Below are 17478 nucleotides of genomic sequence, written 5' to 3'. Positions count from 1 at the left end.
CACCTCCTCCAGGGCAGGTAAGGTAGGCAAAGTCTCCATTGCAGTTTCTAAGTCCTCACTTTAAAAACTGGATAATGAAACCCTTCCTGGCAGCAGGAGGATCAGAAAATAAATGAGGTTCCCTGTGCAGTGCTGTGCCATGTTTTTTACCTGCAGCAAACGCAACTCTTTCCACATCCAGTGATTTCTCAGCTAAGCCCTTCTTTCAGCTTTAACCATTCCTTCCCTAAAATGCAGAGAGAGTTGCATATGAATTCCTGCCACATCTAAAAAGGCTGATTTTACAAACAAAAGAAATGTAAATAATGGACTGCTCACTTTGTGGTGTCTGTTCCACACAGTATCTCATCACTTCCCAACTCCTTTCTAGACAAGGAGCTGGGAATTTCTGCTTCACCCACATTTTGCCTGAGGCTGCATTTGCAGAGCTCAGTCAGAGCTAAAAATCACCAAGTACTTTTGGGGCCTCAACTTCTTTTGGACAGTTCTGAAAATGGAAATGATACCTGTGGTACTTGCTAAGGAAAAACCATGGAAAACTCAGAGCTCACCAGGAATCCTGCCTGAGTGTGTACATCAGAGCCCAGCTCTCATTTTGTCACTGACATTTACTTTCCCAGTGTAAGATTACAGCAGAGTAACAGCAGAGAGCAGCACTTGGGGCAGATAAAAATAACTCTGCAACACTGCTTGCTGCCCTCACACATGAGGTCACACACATTTAATGGCTATTTTAAACTCAAACACTTTTTAAGCATGCAGTGGCCAGGATCATCTTCTTTTTTTTTCACATTAAAGATATTTAGAGGAACCAGGAAAATATAATAAAATATAATACTGAATGCTTTTAGTACCTCAAAGATGGCTTTCATTGCTGTTGCAGCCCAAACTTGGTGCACTTCAGTCTTCTTATTTCAGCTGCCCTGGGAATAATTAATTGCTGTTAACAGTCAAGAGCCCAAGACAAACCTTCATTTTTCTCAAATGATGTTATTTCCTTATTGCATATGGAAAGGCAGATTTTATTTTATATAAAAGAGTATAAAACCAGGCAGAAGTTACAGAACAAGGGTAAGATAAGGATTATCAGCAAATGACCAAAAAAAGGGAAAGAAACAAATCCTTTATCAAGTGACAAAATACAATGAGCCTCATCCCTTTATACTTTCACATCAAAATCACAGGAATGTTTAGTTAGGAACCCATTCAACAAAGTTTTTTTCTCCTCAGTGAAGCAGTTCCAGCCTGTGAGGGAATTACAATCCATGGTATGAAAAATAAGGGCACATTTAGGGAAACAATCCTTTAGAAAGCACAATTATATTACAACTGGCCGCTGGAATACTGAACAGCCCTAATTTGTATTGTGCCTCAGTGTTTTCATGCCAAAACCATCAAGAAATATAAATGTATGCCAGCTTTTTGAGAAGGACAGGACTATAAATTGTCTGAAAGCTGCCCAAAGCTAATCCTGGTTGAGTGTGGCTGCTGCCAGCCCTGGCACTGGGAGGTTTAACACACAAGGGAGTGCACACAGCTGTAAATCCACTCTTCCTGCTCATTCAGGGCCATCACGTGCTGAGAGACCTGGCACAAGAGAAAGCAGAGGTGAAAGAGAACTCTCTTTACTGGAAAACTGTTACCCAATGTGCTGTGGAAGCAAAATGTTCAGCACTTGTGTCACTAAGTGATGGATATTCATCATCTACACTGACAGATATTCAAAAATTACTCTTGAACTTCACAGCAAAATATCCATAAGGACTGAGCCTACAGTTTATTCTGAATGAAGCCTAAATTCAAATTAAAAACCACCTTACAGGATGAGGCAGTGGGTATCCAAAGTGTAGCAGCAATTTAAATAGGGCCCAGCCTTGCCTGTGTCATGGGACTGCTCTGCTTACAACAGGTTTGAATGAATCCACCCTGGAAAGTTGGGAAATATAAAATAGCTTGGATGCCTCTGCTTTTACACAAAGAAAGTATATTTTCAGAAAAAGAAAACCAGGGGGTTATTCATAAATAATTAAAAAATATCATCTGCATTTGTCATGCATCACATTCCTTCAGGACCCTCATTTGGAATTGTCACTAAAGCCTGCCCAGCTCTGCAGCAGAGTTCAGCAATATCAAATTGTCTCATGGTTAACATGATCCCCAAATCAAGTTTAACAAAAGTTAACCACCAGCAAAGCACAGTCTGCACAAGGACTGCAGTACATTTATTTCTCCTTCTGATTAGTGCATGCTTGGTCTGTTCTCACATGCATCAATACGTGGTATTAAAAATTGCTAAGTGAAAAAAAAAAAAAATACAGCCTTAGAAAAAGAGTATTAAAATATTAGTGCATGTATAGAATGGACAAGTGAAACATGCCCATGTATGAAAAGTGGATTATTGATTTTTATATAAAATTGCATAGGAAAACAGATACATTAAATACACTATTAGCTTTGAAATAATAAAAAGTGCATCTGATCTGGTCAGAAGATGCCACTGTCCACATGCTCATTATCATGATAAAAGCCCTACAAAACGAAAATATAAATGTCACCTGATTTTCTCTAAAGTTGGCTAAGCAATAAAAAGCCTTACCATCATGGATTTTGGAGCCACTTCCACAGCAAAAACTGTCAGCCCCCTGTTGTTCAGGCAGTTCTTACTCTGCTCATTGTTGACATGAATTATCACTTTATTTTCAGACTGCAGGTGAAAAAACATGAAGGAACCATTAAGACTTTCCTGGTTAAGTGTCTGTTCTTTGTGTAACAACTGCACACTCCTTGGACTTCTGTGACCTTGCTGTTTTAGGCATAGAAATGCTCAATGGATACTCTGAAGAGTAACAGATAAAATAAACAGTAAATAAACACTCCTTGAAGAGTAACAGTTTCAAATGTCCTTTAGCACCACAGTCATGGTCAAAAGCAATTTAAGATTCATTGAAACAACACAAGGACTTGTGAAGTTACAATCTGGCCTTGTTGTATCCTCCCAGCCTGTCCAGATCCCCCTGTGGAGCTTCCCCAGCATTCCCACCCAGCTTGGTGAGATCCACAAACCAAACCCAAGTGGCATAAACAAAGTGGGCAGAGATCTGAGAGCATCAAGTTGTCTCAGTGCAGCCCTGATCTCCTTCTCTGACATATCCCCAAACATAAAAATAACTCTGGAATATCCACCCTAAAGGGCGAAGTGCAAAGCCAAATCCAGAGTTCCAGGAGCCTCAGCATCCAGTCCTAATATTAGTCCCTCCAAGCCACCCCCTTTAAATGTCTGGGCATTTAAAAATACACTTCTTGCTGTGATCCTTTAAGATTTAAAGCATCTGAAGTTTAACATCTTGCTGTGCTGTGTTTATTTACTCACAGCTCCTGGTATAAAGGAAACTGATTCTCTGTGATCAATGGAAAAAGGTTTAAAATCTCACCAAACACTTCTACTTGGATTTACAGCTTTCAGCTTGAATTACTAATAAAGCAAACCTGGAGGAATAATCAGGTGAGAACTCATCCATTACACACTCCTAAAAATCACTGCTCTTTGACTTTCTTATGGACACTGAAAATATCCAGCAGTGTAAATGCTGTGATCTTTGCTCTTGCTCTAATTGCATTTCCTGCTGTTAGTGTTTGTTTCCTCATGGATTATACTGCGCCAAAATATTGAAAAATTGGGATGTGAACACAAAAAATACTCAGTTTCTATATGGTAGTTAGAAGCGCTTTCCTCATTATAACAATCTGCCCCTTGCAGGAGCACTGCCCCAGGCTCTGCTGAAGCCACAAGGAGCACATCAGGAAGAGTTTTTTTAATCAAACAGACACCAAAACCTGATTTCAGGAACAGCAACTCTCAAATATGACCCAAGGAAGGAGGAGGAACAGTAACAGACATTAACACAGGGTACAATATGGAAGTTGCAGGCCATACCTTATTTTCAATCACAGAGGTGATCCTGCTGCCTGATCTGTAGGTGTGGATGAAGATGCTCTCAGAGCCACCCAGCCCTTTGGCCTCTCCTTGGTTAACCACAGACCTGCAGAGAGCCCTGCTGAGCTGGGAGCCCCCTGCCTCCAGGGCAATGGCTCTGATTCTGGGTTTGCACCTCTCTGCACAGATGTCAATGACAAAGGGGCAGGCCTGCAGTGAAGAACATGAGTTTTAGCATCACTCCAGCTGGAGTTTTCCCCTCAGATTTTCACCCACCACTCCCAAGTATTTTCATATTTGAACTAGGATGACCCAGGTATAAATATTTCCCTGAATATTGAATATTATAAACTGTGAGCTGTGGCAATCTTTTACACTAAATGAAAGCCCAGGACAAGTGGCCTTTTTCATGCCATTCCCAGTACACCTGACTTAGTTCAACACACCAAACCCTTCCTTGGACAGCAAAATGTCCAGGAATTGAGATGAAACCTGAATGTATTCCAGTGTCTGAAATAAACCTGTCACACTGCTGCTGTCTGTACCACCCCACACAGATTTAACACCTCTGCAATGTTGCACTGAGCACTCAGGGAGTATCATGGATTTCACTCCTGGTGTAACAACCAGGAGTTTACATTTTCTTAGACTCACTCCCAGCACCTCAATTTCCTTCCAAAGGCTGTTGGAATCCACCAGGATTTCTCAAGTTCTGTCTCAGTGCTCCCAAAACATCAATCTGAAATTATTTGAAATCAAAGAATTAAAGAGTTATGTGAGAGACACGAGTAAACAGCTGGAGATTTTTAGATTAATTACAGAAGCATTTGAGAGCTGAGCTGTCCTTTGGAAAGCAAAGGCTGGAGCCAGAACCCACAGCTGGAACAAGGCACTAAACACCTTCCTGAAATTCCTGACTGGAGAACTCCCCCAAAATGCTCTTTTTTGGAGGAGGGCTCTCTCTTGTGGCTGAAATGCAGAAAAACAGCCTTGCACGGGCTCTGCCAACCACAAGTCAAAGAAAAAGGAGCTCATCCTTAAATCCCTCAGCACCATCCCAAAATTTTCACTGAGAGATAACTGGTATCTCTCACACTGACTATTTTTAGATCTTCTTATATTTTATATACTGACTATGTTGACCTGTTTAACAAAATTAAATAATATTATCAGACTGTGATCCTAAAAATCTGGGAATTTCCTGGGAATTAATGATTTAATTACCTGTATATTGAATGCTTGAATATTTCATAGGTATTTTTCTCTTCTTAAAAGAGATCCTCTTTCTTTAGAAAGAATTACTGACATCAGGAATATGAAATATGCATTTCAGAATATAAAAACAAATAAATAAATTTTAAACCTGTAAGGGCACAGAAACATCAGAGAAATAATCCCTGGTCCTGCAAAGTAAACAATGGGTGATCCAAACCCTAAAATTTTAATGAAGCATTAAAACACTGTTCTGAAAGGCAACAATAACAGAAATAGTTATGTCTGGAAACTAGGAATTCTGAGTCATGTGGGAAAAAGTTATCTTTACCCACTTCTATTGTGGTTTGGCCACAAAACTGACTTTATAAAGGAGAAAGTCCTGGTTTTTTCTAAATTTGCTGACATGTCACAATTTACCACCCTTATCTTCCTATCACTCCCCATCAACAGAGAGCATGGATTATTTTAACAGATACAACCAAAAATCCCTTCCTCTATAACTTCATAAAATTCTGGCTTTTTCTAAAGCAAAAGAAAATTTCTTTTTTCAAAGATCCAAATGCTGTTCTCAGAATCAGGACAGGGACAGCCCTGGATGGTGGCAGTGGGTCCCTCCCTCCTGCTGTCAGTTTGTGGCAGGCACAAAGATTGCAGCAGTGAAATGTGCAGGAGTTTTGCTCTTCTCTCCTACCTCTGTCATTTCTAAGGCTCTGTTGTAGCCCAGGGACAACAAAGTGACCCAAAGGTCCCAGGGGTCCCCATCCCGGTCGTTGGCTTCCATGAGATTCAAATCCAGAAACCCTTGTCTTGTTAGCTCATTCTTCTTCATCTCAAAATTTTCTGTTTCAAAGGAATAAAAACAGCACTTAAAAATCTGTTCTGCCTGCAAACAGCTTCAAACACCTTCATCCTTCCAAAGGCAGAATCCCCCTCCTATTAATAAAGTTGAAAAATGGAACCAACTCAGAGCCTCAGATCTCCAAGGTTATTTGGGAAAGAATATCCTTCAGCAGGCATGTGCTGTTTGCAGAGCTCCCCTGTGGATCTGGGATAATGCCTACAAACACTGGATAACCCCAAAAAAGGGAGATTTCAAAACAAAAAGAATTTATATTGGTTTTTTTTTTTTTCTGAAAGTTTGAGCTTTGCAGAATGGGGTATTTTAGGAATGGGAAATGAAAGGCAGCTGGAGCCAGCACCTTGAAATGCTTCAGGTCCTTGATACAGAAATGATTTACTTAGTTCCTAAAAAGCAATAAAATTCCAGTAATCCTAACACCCCTCTCTGGAGAGAATATCATAGATCCACCACTCTAATATCAGTAAACACATAATTGAAATGTCCTCATGTCAGGGACTTTTAAAAATGGTTTTCTCATCTTCATAACAATGCTAAATCTTTACTATATATTATTAAAAAGGGATTACAATTTAATAAATCTATCCAAGGATACAGATGCTGTAATAAATGGCTTGAACTTTGGTGTCAGGATTGATGATATTCATGTGAACCCTTCCTCTGATTGATGGCCTGGTGAAACATTCCCAGCTTCTCCTTCCTCTCATTTATTCACACATTTCCACCCTCCTACTTGTATCACCCTGACAAAGCCATCAAGGGTGGGAAAGCACATCCAGGCACCAAACAGAGGAGAAATTCAGCCCTAGAAATGTATTTTTGTAGGAGTTTTCCATCAGTTAGGAAAAACTCTGATACCTCAGAGTGTTTTGGGAAAACATAATTAATAGGGCTTGCCAGATTTAAAATATTTTGGCCAATGTGCCACAGCCTCCAAAGGAATTATGTCAAACATGACATGGAATGATAAAAGGAGACACTGGCAACCCACAAAAACTCTGGATGCCACTTTGTAGCATCAGATCCACACTAATTAAATGTCCCTCTCCACACTTTGTGAGATAAAAAAAGCAGCACCAGCCCAATCTGCACAAAGGAGATGGATTAAACAAATACCTGTGGCAGTTTCCTTCCCCATAGGATCCAGCATTACAAACCCTGTAGGTTTTGGCAGCTACAAACAATTAGGAAGGGGAAGAACTTTCTCAGCAGAAGGTCAGTGGCACACACAGCAGAATAAAGCAAAGCAAAGGACAGGAGACTGGAAAAAAAGAAAAAGAAAGGAGGAAGAGAAAAAGATCTCCACACGTTCTTGGAATAGGTACAGAATACCCAGTCCTATCCAGCTTGGAAGTTAATTGATAGGCTTAATTAGCACAGAAATGAACTTACCCTTGCACACAGCCCAGGCCTCCTGGTCACACTTCTCCCCACTTGTCCTCAGCTCAAAGAAGTTGTACTCCTCCAGACTCAGGAGGCCATTCCCATCCAAATCAATTGTTTCAAACACATCCAACAAAGCAGCTCTGAGGGGTGAGAAAGGCCAAACTATTCCCAAAGGCTTCCACTTCCCTTTACTGTCTCATAACATTCCCAAGAACCATCCAGTCTGTTTGAGATTGTTCTGTACAAAAAGTACTTCAGGAAAATCCAGATTTAAAAAGCCACATTTTAGCTGAAAGGAGATTTTTATTCCCATGTTTAGGAATAAAACTCACCGGAATTCTTTGGTGAGAGCCAGCTCTCCATCTTCATCCCTCCACACCAGTTTGGCTTCTCCAGCAATTTGGGTTTTTCCCTTCCTCAGCCTGCAGCCAGTTGTGAAAGGGAACAGCCAATAAACCCCAGCTCCAAGCTCCCCTCTCCAGCCAAAGATCTGCTCTTAAAGGAAAACAGAAAAGTTTTAAGAACTTGTCAAATGATGCCTTTCCTTGTTGCCAGTAATATTCATACAAAACTCATTACTTGAAAATTCACTCCTTGGAAACCCTGGGAATGCTGGGTTGTCTCCTTAAAAAAAATTGGCTGAGTGAGGCCACATTAAAGATTAAAAAATAGTAAATCTCTTAGAATAAAAGTTAGAAAAACAGAGATGAGGACCAAGGGGAATATAAATTCATGCTCTCTTATTTCTGCCACAGGAAAAGAATATTATGTACACTATGAAGTTCAAATGGCAAGGAGAAAGAAAATTCAAGGAAATTTAAACAAATTTTGCCTTGGAAATGTTGTGTTTGAAGGTGCAGAAATACAACTGAGTTTTTACAGAGTAGCTGTAAATATGGATAAATATGAGTATAAAATTATTGGATGGATTTGTTAATTAAGTTTATTCTGCTCCATAAATGTAATGTACATGTAAATGTACCCAGCAACTCAGTAATTCTGGGTACAGCTGGAATTCCTTCCAAACCCGTGGAATTCACACCTCCAGCATTAACACACTCACTAAAAAATTACAATTAAAATAGGAATGCACCAAAAATCTCTAACCTCTTTGTCCTGGAATTCAGTAAAGCTCACAAGCTGTAAATTCTCTTGGGTTTCATTTTCCTTCAGAATAAACAAAGCTGTATCCACTGACAACCAAGGACCAGGTTTTCCTAAAAAGAAAAATATCCCAAATAATAATAATAGCAATAATAATAATAATGATCATAATAATGGCCCCAAATTAGGTTTTCTTTGCATCTCAAAATATATATTCCCATGGTATTTATTGATCCCTGTGATGAAAAATGGGAAAAAATTCTATTCTATATTATTGGGATTTTCTTCTTGTTTAGGCCAAGCAGATAAATTGTTCCAAGCTTTGTCTTACAGATAATTAATAATTTTATCATTAAGAATTATTGATAAAATAATTCTATCATTAAGGGTGAACAATATCAAGGAATGGTTACACACCACACAAATTAATTTTAAAAATGCCAGCCCAGGTGACTTTAAAACAATTTTGAGGTTTAAAGGCTCCTGTTTTATGGAATTAAAAAGGGAATATTCTACTTGGGGAAAAACTAATTCCAGTATAGCAACTGGATGAAGCCCTGTGGTAAATCTTATAAAGAGGTGGTGGCTTGGAGAAGAAAATGAAAATATAAACTCACTCACCTTGTGCCTGGGGAATACTGAAAGGTTTGATGGTGATACAAAGTGCAGATCTCTGGGGTAAGTGCAGCCTGTACTTGTGACTGATGATTTCCCCATTCTCCTCCAGGTAGAAGCAGCCTCTGGATTGTGCACATTGCCATTCCTGGAAACCAAATACATATTAAGGGTTTTCTTCATTTTGGATGAAGATTAAAGTGCTTTCTCTGAAATGTTAATTTGATTATTGAATAAACCCTGCATAGAGCACACTATGAGATACAGTGTCAATATACTTTTTTTTTTTTAATTCCAAATAGTCCTTTTGTAAACAAATTTTGCAAAGTAACATTGCTTCACTTGTTAAAATGCTTGAGAAGCACAGAGATTACCCCAATGCTCCTATAGCTAAAAATTAAACTGGAATTGCCACCAAGATTCTGCTAATTATATTTGCAAACAGCTGACAGATGGAGCAATTTAAATACAAAATCATACACTTTGTAACTCCCTTTCTGATGTTCTTTGGAGGTCTGGAATTTTTTTAAATTAAGTTTTGCTCAAGAAGTTCTAAAAGACTTCCAAAGTAAATTGGCTGTGGAAAAGACAAAGATTAATTAAAAATTAAGTGGGATGGCCAATGCCTGGCAGGCACTGCTGTCCAAGTCCCTCCCCTCCTATAATTTCCCATAATCTTTTCATTGTGGGCACAACCTGCTGGAGAAGTTTTTAGGGATAATCTTTAAGTGCAGCTATTTCTGGGCCATGGAGGCAGAGCTCAGCCCCTGGCCAACTTTTATGGAGCAGAATAAACCTAATGAACAAACCCATCTAATGATTCTATACTCATCTTTATCCATGAAACAGATTTGTAGTGACAGGACAGGAAAAAGGGGACCAATCATAAAAAATAATTAGAAAAAAAGTGGTCAGAGACAAAATATTCCTGGGATTTAGTGGTGAGGGTTGAATATGCAGCAACAGCTGGGGTTGTGTCAGTCAAAAAGTGGATAATGGGAGCTGGGACTAACATAAATCAGTGACAGAATTCCAACATGGAGTTCAGCCTCTTGGACCATTTCCACTGCTATTCCTAAACTGCTTATTCCAACACTTCATGACTCCTGACTTCATCTAAAACAAAATCTTAAAAATGTATTTTTGTCTTCAAACTTGACACATCTGAAATAATTGGTTGTTTGCTCCAAGTTTGATACCTGCCAAAACTGTTGGACAAAACCCTTATACTTTCCTTTTGGGAACTCAAATCCCATTACTGTGGTGTGGTGCTAGAAGTCCTAAATTATCAAATTCCAAACAGGTAAGACCAGGAAACTAAAAGAGGATTTTCTGTTTGGATTTTCCTCTGTTACTTCAAAGCAGAATAAAAGCTGTTAAATAAAGGCTGAAGTGGGAAATGTTTGTGTTAGAAATGTTAGGCAGCACCTGCTGCTGGCCACTGCTACTGACATTTAAATTAATATTGAAAATATCCACACAGTGATGCATAATTCCTAATTAAAAAGCAGTGATTGAGAGGAATTTTCTAAGGGTTTTTAGTTTTAGGCATTTCACCATGTTCTGACTTTCACTGTTTTCTTCTGTCAGAAATGTAAAGTTGGTGTTGCTCCTGTGGGCAATATTTTCTTCCTTATACAGGAAGACATGTGAACAGCAAAAACATAAAATAAAATTCTTGGATATAAGACAAATAAAAAGAATTTTGGGAGGTGGATTCGCATTCACACCAAAAATAAAACCCTGGGTATTTATTCATTGATTCTGGCAGAGCTTGCATTGTGCAAAATGAAGTTTAAAAAAACTAACAGGTTATTAATAGGAAATTTTTAATTTATACTATATTGACTATATATAATTATACTAATATTATTAAGATATAATTTTATTAATTGGAAATATTTAATTAATAGGAAATAAAACTTTCCAGGTTTATTGATTGATTTCAGGTTTTGGATGATGCCAAACAATACTAATCAATATCATTTTTTTAGTCAGTTTTTACTAGCTTGTAGAAAGAAAAAGAATCCAATCTTGGGGAAATGTGTGCTGGTTTTATATACCCCACATCATGTTTGAACAAGGTGAGATTGCAGGTTAAATTGCATGGAGGTCCAGAGTGCACAGAACCCCTGGGAGATGATGTTTGGAAATTTTAATATAGAGCAAATGTCACTGTACAGCAATGGGGAAGATCTAAAGGACTTCAGAGTTCAATAACAAACCCAGAGTTGTTATTTGAAACAAAAATGCAGCTCCTGAGGACAATCAGTTCATTTTGCCAGCAGCAGTTTCACTCTGTGGTCAGAACCATTTTTTCCCTCTTATACAGGAGTCTCCAGGTGCTCATTTTTAATGGATCCCAGCAGTTCCCAGTTAATGTTTCCTATTTCTACAGCTATTATTTTCTGTTGAAAGAAAACTAGTAAAGGTTCAGTCAAGAAAGGGAAAACAAAGGGAAAAAGATCAATATTAACACTCTACAAATATTGACTTAGCAAAGTGACTTTGTTGTCTCTCTCCCCCAGGAATTTGTATTGAATGAGTGATTTATTTAAAAGAAAATACTGATAGAACATATTAGTCTAACTAAAAATCAATATTTTCAGGTTATAGCATCTATTTACCAAGCAATGCCCAAGAAACTAAATATGCTCACAGATTTGTTATTTATTTCCAATTACCTTTCATGCAAAGGTTTATGATACACAATCTTTCAGACTACTTAAGCATTTAAAGTTCTCACCAACCTAATAAATTATTCAATTTTAAATTTCTCAAGAAGTCATTAACTGTTTTCTCCAACAGTGGTTTCATTTATAAAAAACACATTTTGTTCTATTAAGCCTTCACACCTGAAAAATTATTTCCAATAACTTGTTGTCAGCAAAACCAACAGTATATAAAAATGTTAATAATAATACATATCAAGAAAGCTCTCAGTAGTTTATAGCTGCCCTTGACAAACTGTTAATAAAACATAAGCCACCATTTTTCTCTGATTTTTAGCTTCTTTAAAATGCAATAACACAGGTGCCTAGAGGAAAACACCATCATTCCAGTGTGATACCTTCATTGTGTCAGGCTCAATAATTAGCTTTGTGTTCCTGCTGCTGCTGGCAGCCACAGTGACGGTGGTGGAGCTGGAAGCTTTGCTGCTTTGAGCTGATAAAGGTCTTGAAGGAGCTCTGCTGTCACCTAGAAACAGAGAGATTTAATTACAGTTGCATTATTTCAACCCTCTCCTAGTGCTGTTTATCACAAACCTTGCATTTAGAAGCACAAAGAAAACTGGATTACAAGAGCTCCATCAGAAAACTTGCCCTCATCACTTGTGTAATTTTTGCACCCCTTTGATTTGAAGCAGCACAAACTACACCCCAAAATTTCATACTTGGTGCCTCTGCAGCCCATTCCTGTGGAGCTTCTCCAGTTTGGGAAGGTTCTGAAGTATTTCAAGGACATTAAACTGTCCACAACTTATTAATTGTGCTTGAAAACAACCTCAATAATTGAAACAAACACGCAGCTTACTGAGAAATGTTTAGGGTTTAATCCTTGTCTAGGAGGGAAATAATTTGCCTATATTGCAACACCTGAGCATTTATTTTCTCTCTTCCCTCTGGACTGTGTCACATGAAAATCAACAGAATCCACCCTTAGGGATTTGTGAGTTTCACAGATGCAGCCATTTGAATATATTTTACTGACACATTGATGTGATTGCCACAGTAGAAATTATTTTCATCAATAAAATATTCAGTAAACTGAGAAAAGCTAAACAACAACTTAACTGCTCACTGAGCCAGAGCTTCATCTCCAACAGAAAGAAAATATAAAATATCAAATATAAATACCTTGAGGCAGTTTGTGACCAGGTTTCCTGCAGACCCTGGGGGATGGCTTTGACACTGGCAGTGTGATCCCCTCGGGGACAGTTTCAGTTTGGTTCCCAAGGTGCTGCTGCCTCAGCCGAGGGTCGGTTTCCAGCCTGGCCCTGGCAGCCTTGCAGCACTGCTCCCTGGTGCTCAGGTACAGCTCACAGAACTGCAGAGAGTAAAGGAATATTTCACTCACCAAGCTGCACTTCTCAAAAGGTTTTAAGGAGTAAAATGTAGCATTAGCAAGGAAAGCACAGCTCAGCAGATGGAATGCATTTCCTCTTCAAGCCCAACATAATTTTAATTTTCATTATCAGAACAACCACTCAGGTATCACAGTAAAATGCAGCTATGCTTCAGGAAGGTTCAAATATTGAACAAAAATTAAGTGTGGCTGTCAACTCTTCCTTTCTAGATATTGGAAGACTGATTTTTTGTGGGATCTCAGCACCTCAGGATGGAAGTGCAGAGAGGCCGAGACCACCCTTGGGGGGCTCGGGAATCCTGGAATGTTGCCAGAAGTGTCTGGTGGCTGGACTTTGATCCTACACAGGAGACGAGACCTGTATGAGGACTGGGAGGAATTCACTGGGTGAATGGTGAAGGGATAAGTTAGTTAAAGTGTAAAACACAGGGTTCAGGATTTTGGTACAGGGGGGTCTAAAGAAGTAAGATGGAGGAATTGGGGCGTGTCCTGTTCTTCTTCTTCTTCTTCTTGGCCTCCATCTTCTGTGGTGGTGGTGGCACTTGGGGATTGGTTACTACTAAAAGTGCACCGGTTAATAAGGGTAGAAGGTATTGGGGAAAAATGATAAATATTGTATACGTAACTTTGGGTATAAAGATAAGTGACCGCCCGGGGGCTCTGGGAGTGTGCCCATGGCTGACTTGCTGTGCAGACCTCTGTCGGGCTGAAAGAAAATCTTTTAGATAAACAATTAATAAACACCGAGACCGAGACAAGATCAGGAGTCTCTCCTCGTCCTTTGAAGCGCCGGCTCTTCAAGGCCATCCCTGGGCCTTTCCAGAACACCTAAACAGCACAGAAAACCTTACAAGTGGCGTCCCTGAGCTATTCCGGTCGTAAATCAGCCGGGAGAAAAATGAAATCTACAATTTTTAACACAGGATTCTTACCAGCTTTCCTCCTATGAAACCATATCTATCTACCAATCTTTGTGGGCTGTTTATTCAGTCCAAAATTTAGAAATCCTGAGGTGAGGGCATCACTAATGCTCATACTATCAATTACACAGAACAAATATCACTCCTGGCCATACCTTGTTGTAGTCAAGCTTGCCATTGCAGTTGAAATCAGCTTGTTTAGTGATGCTGGTCACTTCCTCCCAGGTCATTCTGTCACCTCTCTGCAAGGAAAAACCAGCTCAGTTTGGGTTCCTAATCAAGATCTTGTTCACCTACAGCACAAATTCCATAAACAAAGGAAAAGCCTTTTTATATTCTTTCAGAGAATCTTATCTTGCAATAGACTTCAACAGATTTGGATTTGAATCATGAAAGGTCAAAATCATGAAAAATGTTGTCTTTACAATGCTACTAAATATCAAAGAGATCAACTGTAGCAGTTTATGGAATTCTGTGGTGTCTTCTGGAAACCCACCATTAAAATCTTCCATAAAATGGGGAATCCCAGCTCCCAGTACCATCTAATTTCCAAAATCTCTACTAATTAAAGATGGATAATTAGTATTCTAGTGATACTTACTGTTGTAAGAATTTTACAAAGTTCATCATGTGAAATATATCCAGCTTTATCTGTGTCTATTTTACCAAATGCTTCGAGCAGTTCATTTCTTGTAGCTGGCTTTTCTTTCTTTAATATAGCACAAAAATCATCAAAATTCAGTGAAGATGTTTGTGAAGTCCAGTATTTGTTAATGGTCTTCTGGGAAGGATTTCTTCCAGCCTGCTGAAGTACTGAACAATAAAACACAATATTACATATATATCCCAGCTGTTAGAAAAGGAGTTTTCTCCAAACATCCTTGAGTCACTTTCCATGTTCAGAATTTTTTAAAGCCAAACTACTCCAAGAGAAAAGTGGGTCTGTAGGACAGTTTTGATTATGATCTTAATTAAAGTATCAAAATGTCTATGAACTCAAAGACAGTCTCAAGTGTAAAATTCAGCCTATATCCAGTGTCTCAATATCATTAATATATTATTTTTAAGTCTGCACATTATAGATCCTATTTATACTAAGACCAAAATCATCTCTGCACTTTCTTTGCCAAGAACTGAAATCTGGAGTAGAATTTATCTGAGACAATATTTTCTGCCATGCCTGTACATTTGAACCTATCAATTCAAATTATACATGAATTTTAAGGGAAAAATGATACCACCAGTGCCATGGGTGTTACACCTGGCATTCTCCAAAATGAATTTGCTGGATCTATTTGCCTCTTCCAGGTCTTTACTGAAAACATCCTTTCAGTTTTCAGTGTATTACATTTAATGGAAATTAAATTCAGATGCACAGCCTATCTGAAATGAGAGGGATGCTTTTGTACCTTCCCAAATAATCTTTGAGGGAAGCACAGGAGATCCTCCATTTGATTGTGAGCCAGCTGAGCAGTGCCCAAGGCTGTGCTGGGAGCTGCTGAGGAACATCTGTGAAATGAGGTGGTGGCATGGTGACAAAGCTCAGTGGGACCTGTGTCACCAGCAAACCAAACAAACAAACCAACAAACAAACAACCAAGCAGGCACCTCTGCTGTTAATGCCTGCCTCAGTGCCAAGCACTAAATAAGGACTTGTGCCCTGCCACCTCTGCTGGAGGAGCCAGAGCAGAGCAGGGCTCACATCTTTATCTGAGCCATGCCTGGAGCAATGGGTTGGGATTTCAGTGTCAAGGGCACAGGGAAGGAAGGGCAGTGACCCTGGGGGTTTGTTCCCATGGATGGGAGAGCTCCCTGGAATGGCAGTGCAGCACATTATTATTATATTTGACAGATCTCCTTCAAATGTACAATCCTTATTTTTTTTATCTCCAGGGACATCAGCACTTGCCATTCCCTCCATGGCTCCCATTTTGCATTTGTGAGAGCTCCACCAGACTGCACCTTTTATTTATATTTCTTTATGGTCTGATTCTGCTAAATCACTCCAGTAATATTACAACAGACAGGAAATTAAGCTACTCTTTGGAGACCAGCAAAACTCCTACAAATAAAATTTCCCAATCTCTCAGTGAGCACTTTAGTTTGGAATATCAGCCAAACTTCATGAAGCAAGAGGGGTTTAAACATTGGCACCACTCGTTTGAGAAATGCCAAAATTGACTTAAGATTAAATAAAAGTCTTTAACTCTCAATGCTTACAAATTCTAAAATAAATTCTTAAACATCTCTGGAAGGATTGAGAGTCTAAACAATTAACTGCCCTCTCTAAGCTGACCTTGAAAGCAAAATGCCCAAACCCTTGCTGTGTAGCCAAGTGGCATATGGATAAGCTGGGAGCCAAAGCATTTATTAGAGAGATGACATTTGCTCACACCACCCCTCTGTTAAAATTATCCCAAACTATCATTAGGATGCCATAAAGGCCCTTTTATTGCAGCTGGGAAAGCCTGCAGAGCACCAAGTCACAAGCTGTAGGAATATGCTTGGTAATGGGTGGAATTTCATGTTCTGCTGTAGGGAAAGAGGCTGCAATCAGTGCACTCAGTTTCTACAGTAGTGGTTGAAAAACCTTTTTGAAAAAGAACAAAAATGCTCTTTAAAAAAAAAAATCATCACCCGAACAGAGCACACAATCCTACAACTCCAAGAAACTGCAAAGTTGGAATTGTATTTGCTTGAGGAATTTTATCTGCCATAGTGAAACCTCCCTCAAAACTGAGGTTATTTATTACTCAGTCTTACCTTACTCTTTCCTTATCTTACCTGGTCACTAAGTTACATTATTAAGAATTTATTATTAAGAAACTTCCATTTTTCAGGTAAATTTTTTTCATTTCCCTTTGAAATTCCTGAAGTTTTCAAACCAAAGCCCCACAGCTTTCATTTCCTACCAACAGCCTTATTTAGTGCAGCTGAAGCAGTCAGAGATTTGTTTTTCTGTTGTACAGCTGGCAGCACCACCACCACTTCCACACAAATATAGTCTGGACAAAAAAATGAGAATTTTAGATTCCAATCTATGAAAGTAATCCAGTAACTCAGGAGGAGTTGAGATAAGGAGTAAGAAGGAGTAAGGTGTTCTTATGGAACACCAGTTGTGGTGGTTTTCTGTGCCAGGACAGAGGCACATCCTAAACTGAGCTGAGACCTTTCCTACTGGTGATTTAGAAATAAAATCTATAATTTAAAACCTACAATAAAATGCCTCTGTTTGGCATTCCCACTTCCAGCAGGCATCCAAAACTACTCTCAAATCCTTAAGCAAGTTTCTGAGTTTATGCACAGGGATAGCCCCACTGCAATCATCCCATGCAAGAGTTAGAGGGGAAAAGATTCAA

The 17478-nt window shown here is 39.0% G+C and overlaps 1 protein-coding gene across 2 annotated transcripts in view; it reads right to left on the bottom strand.

Annotated features, from left to right (window-relative positions):
• Positions 1-990: 990 nt before the first annotated feature.
• The window catches only part of EFCAB7 (EF-hand calcium binding domain 7), a 20119-nt gene continuing 3631 nt past the window's right edge, over positions 991-17478 (bottom strand). For both annotated transcript variants that reach the window (XM_059477954.1, XM_059477953.1), the window contains exons 3-14: positions 14721-14932; positions 14275-14361; positions 12971-13160; positions 12184-12311; positions 9120-9261; positions 8502-8611; positions 7727-7884; positions 7401-7534; positions 5841-5989; positions 3935-4144; positions 2597-2704; positions 991-1587 (exon numbers count right to left, since the gene is read on the bottom strand). In XM_059477954.1, the coding sequence (XP_059333937.1) occupies positions 1513-1587; positions 2597-2704; positions 3935-4144; positions 5841-5989; positions 7401-7534; positions 7727-7884; positions 8502-8611; positions 9120-9261; positions 12184-12311; positions 12971-13160; positions 14275-14361; positions 14721-14932 (1703 nt within the window). In that variant the 3' untranslated portion in view covers positions 991-1512. The remainder of the gene's footprint in view (positions 1588-2596; positions 2705-3934; positions 4145-5840; positions 5990-7400; positions 7535-7726; positions 7885-8501; positions 8612-9119; positions 9262-12183; positions 12312-12970; positions 13161-14274; positions 14362-14720; positions 14933-17478) is intronic.

The sequence above is a fragment of the Ammospiza nelsoni genome, chromosome 9 (assembly GCF_027579445.1).
Source record: "Ammospiza nelsoni isolate bAmmNel1 chromosome 9, bAmmNel1.pri, whole genome shotgun sequence".
Classification (NCBI taxonomy): domain Eukaryota; kingdom Metazoa; phylum Chordata; class Aves; order Passeriformes; family Passerellidae; genus Ammospiza; species Ammospiza nelsoni.
Note: the sequence above shows the minus strand (reverse complement) of the source record. Positions and strands in the feature narration are given on the sequence as shown.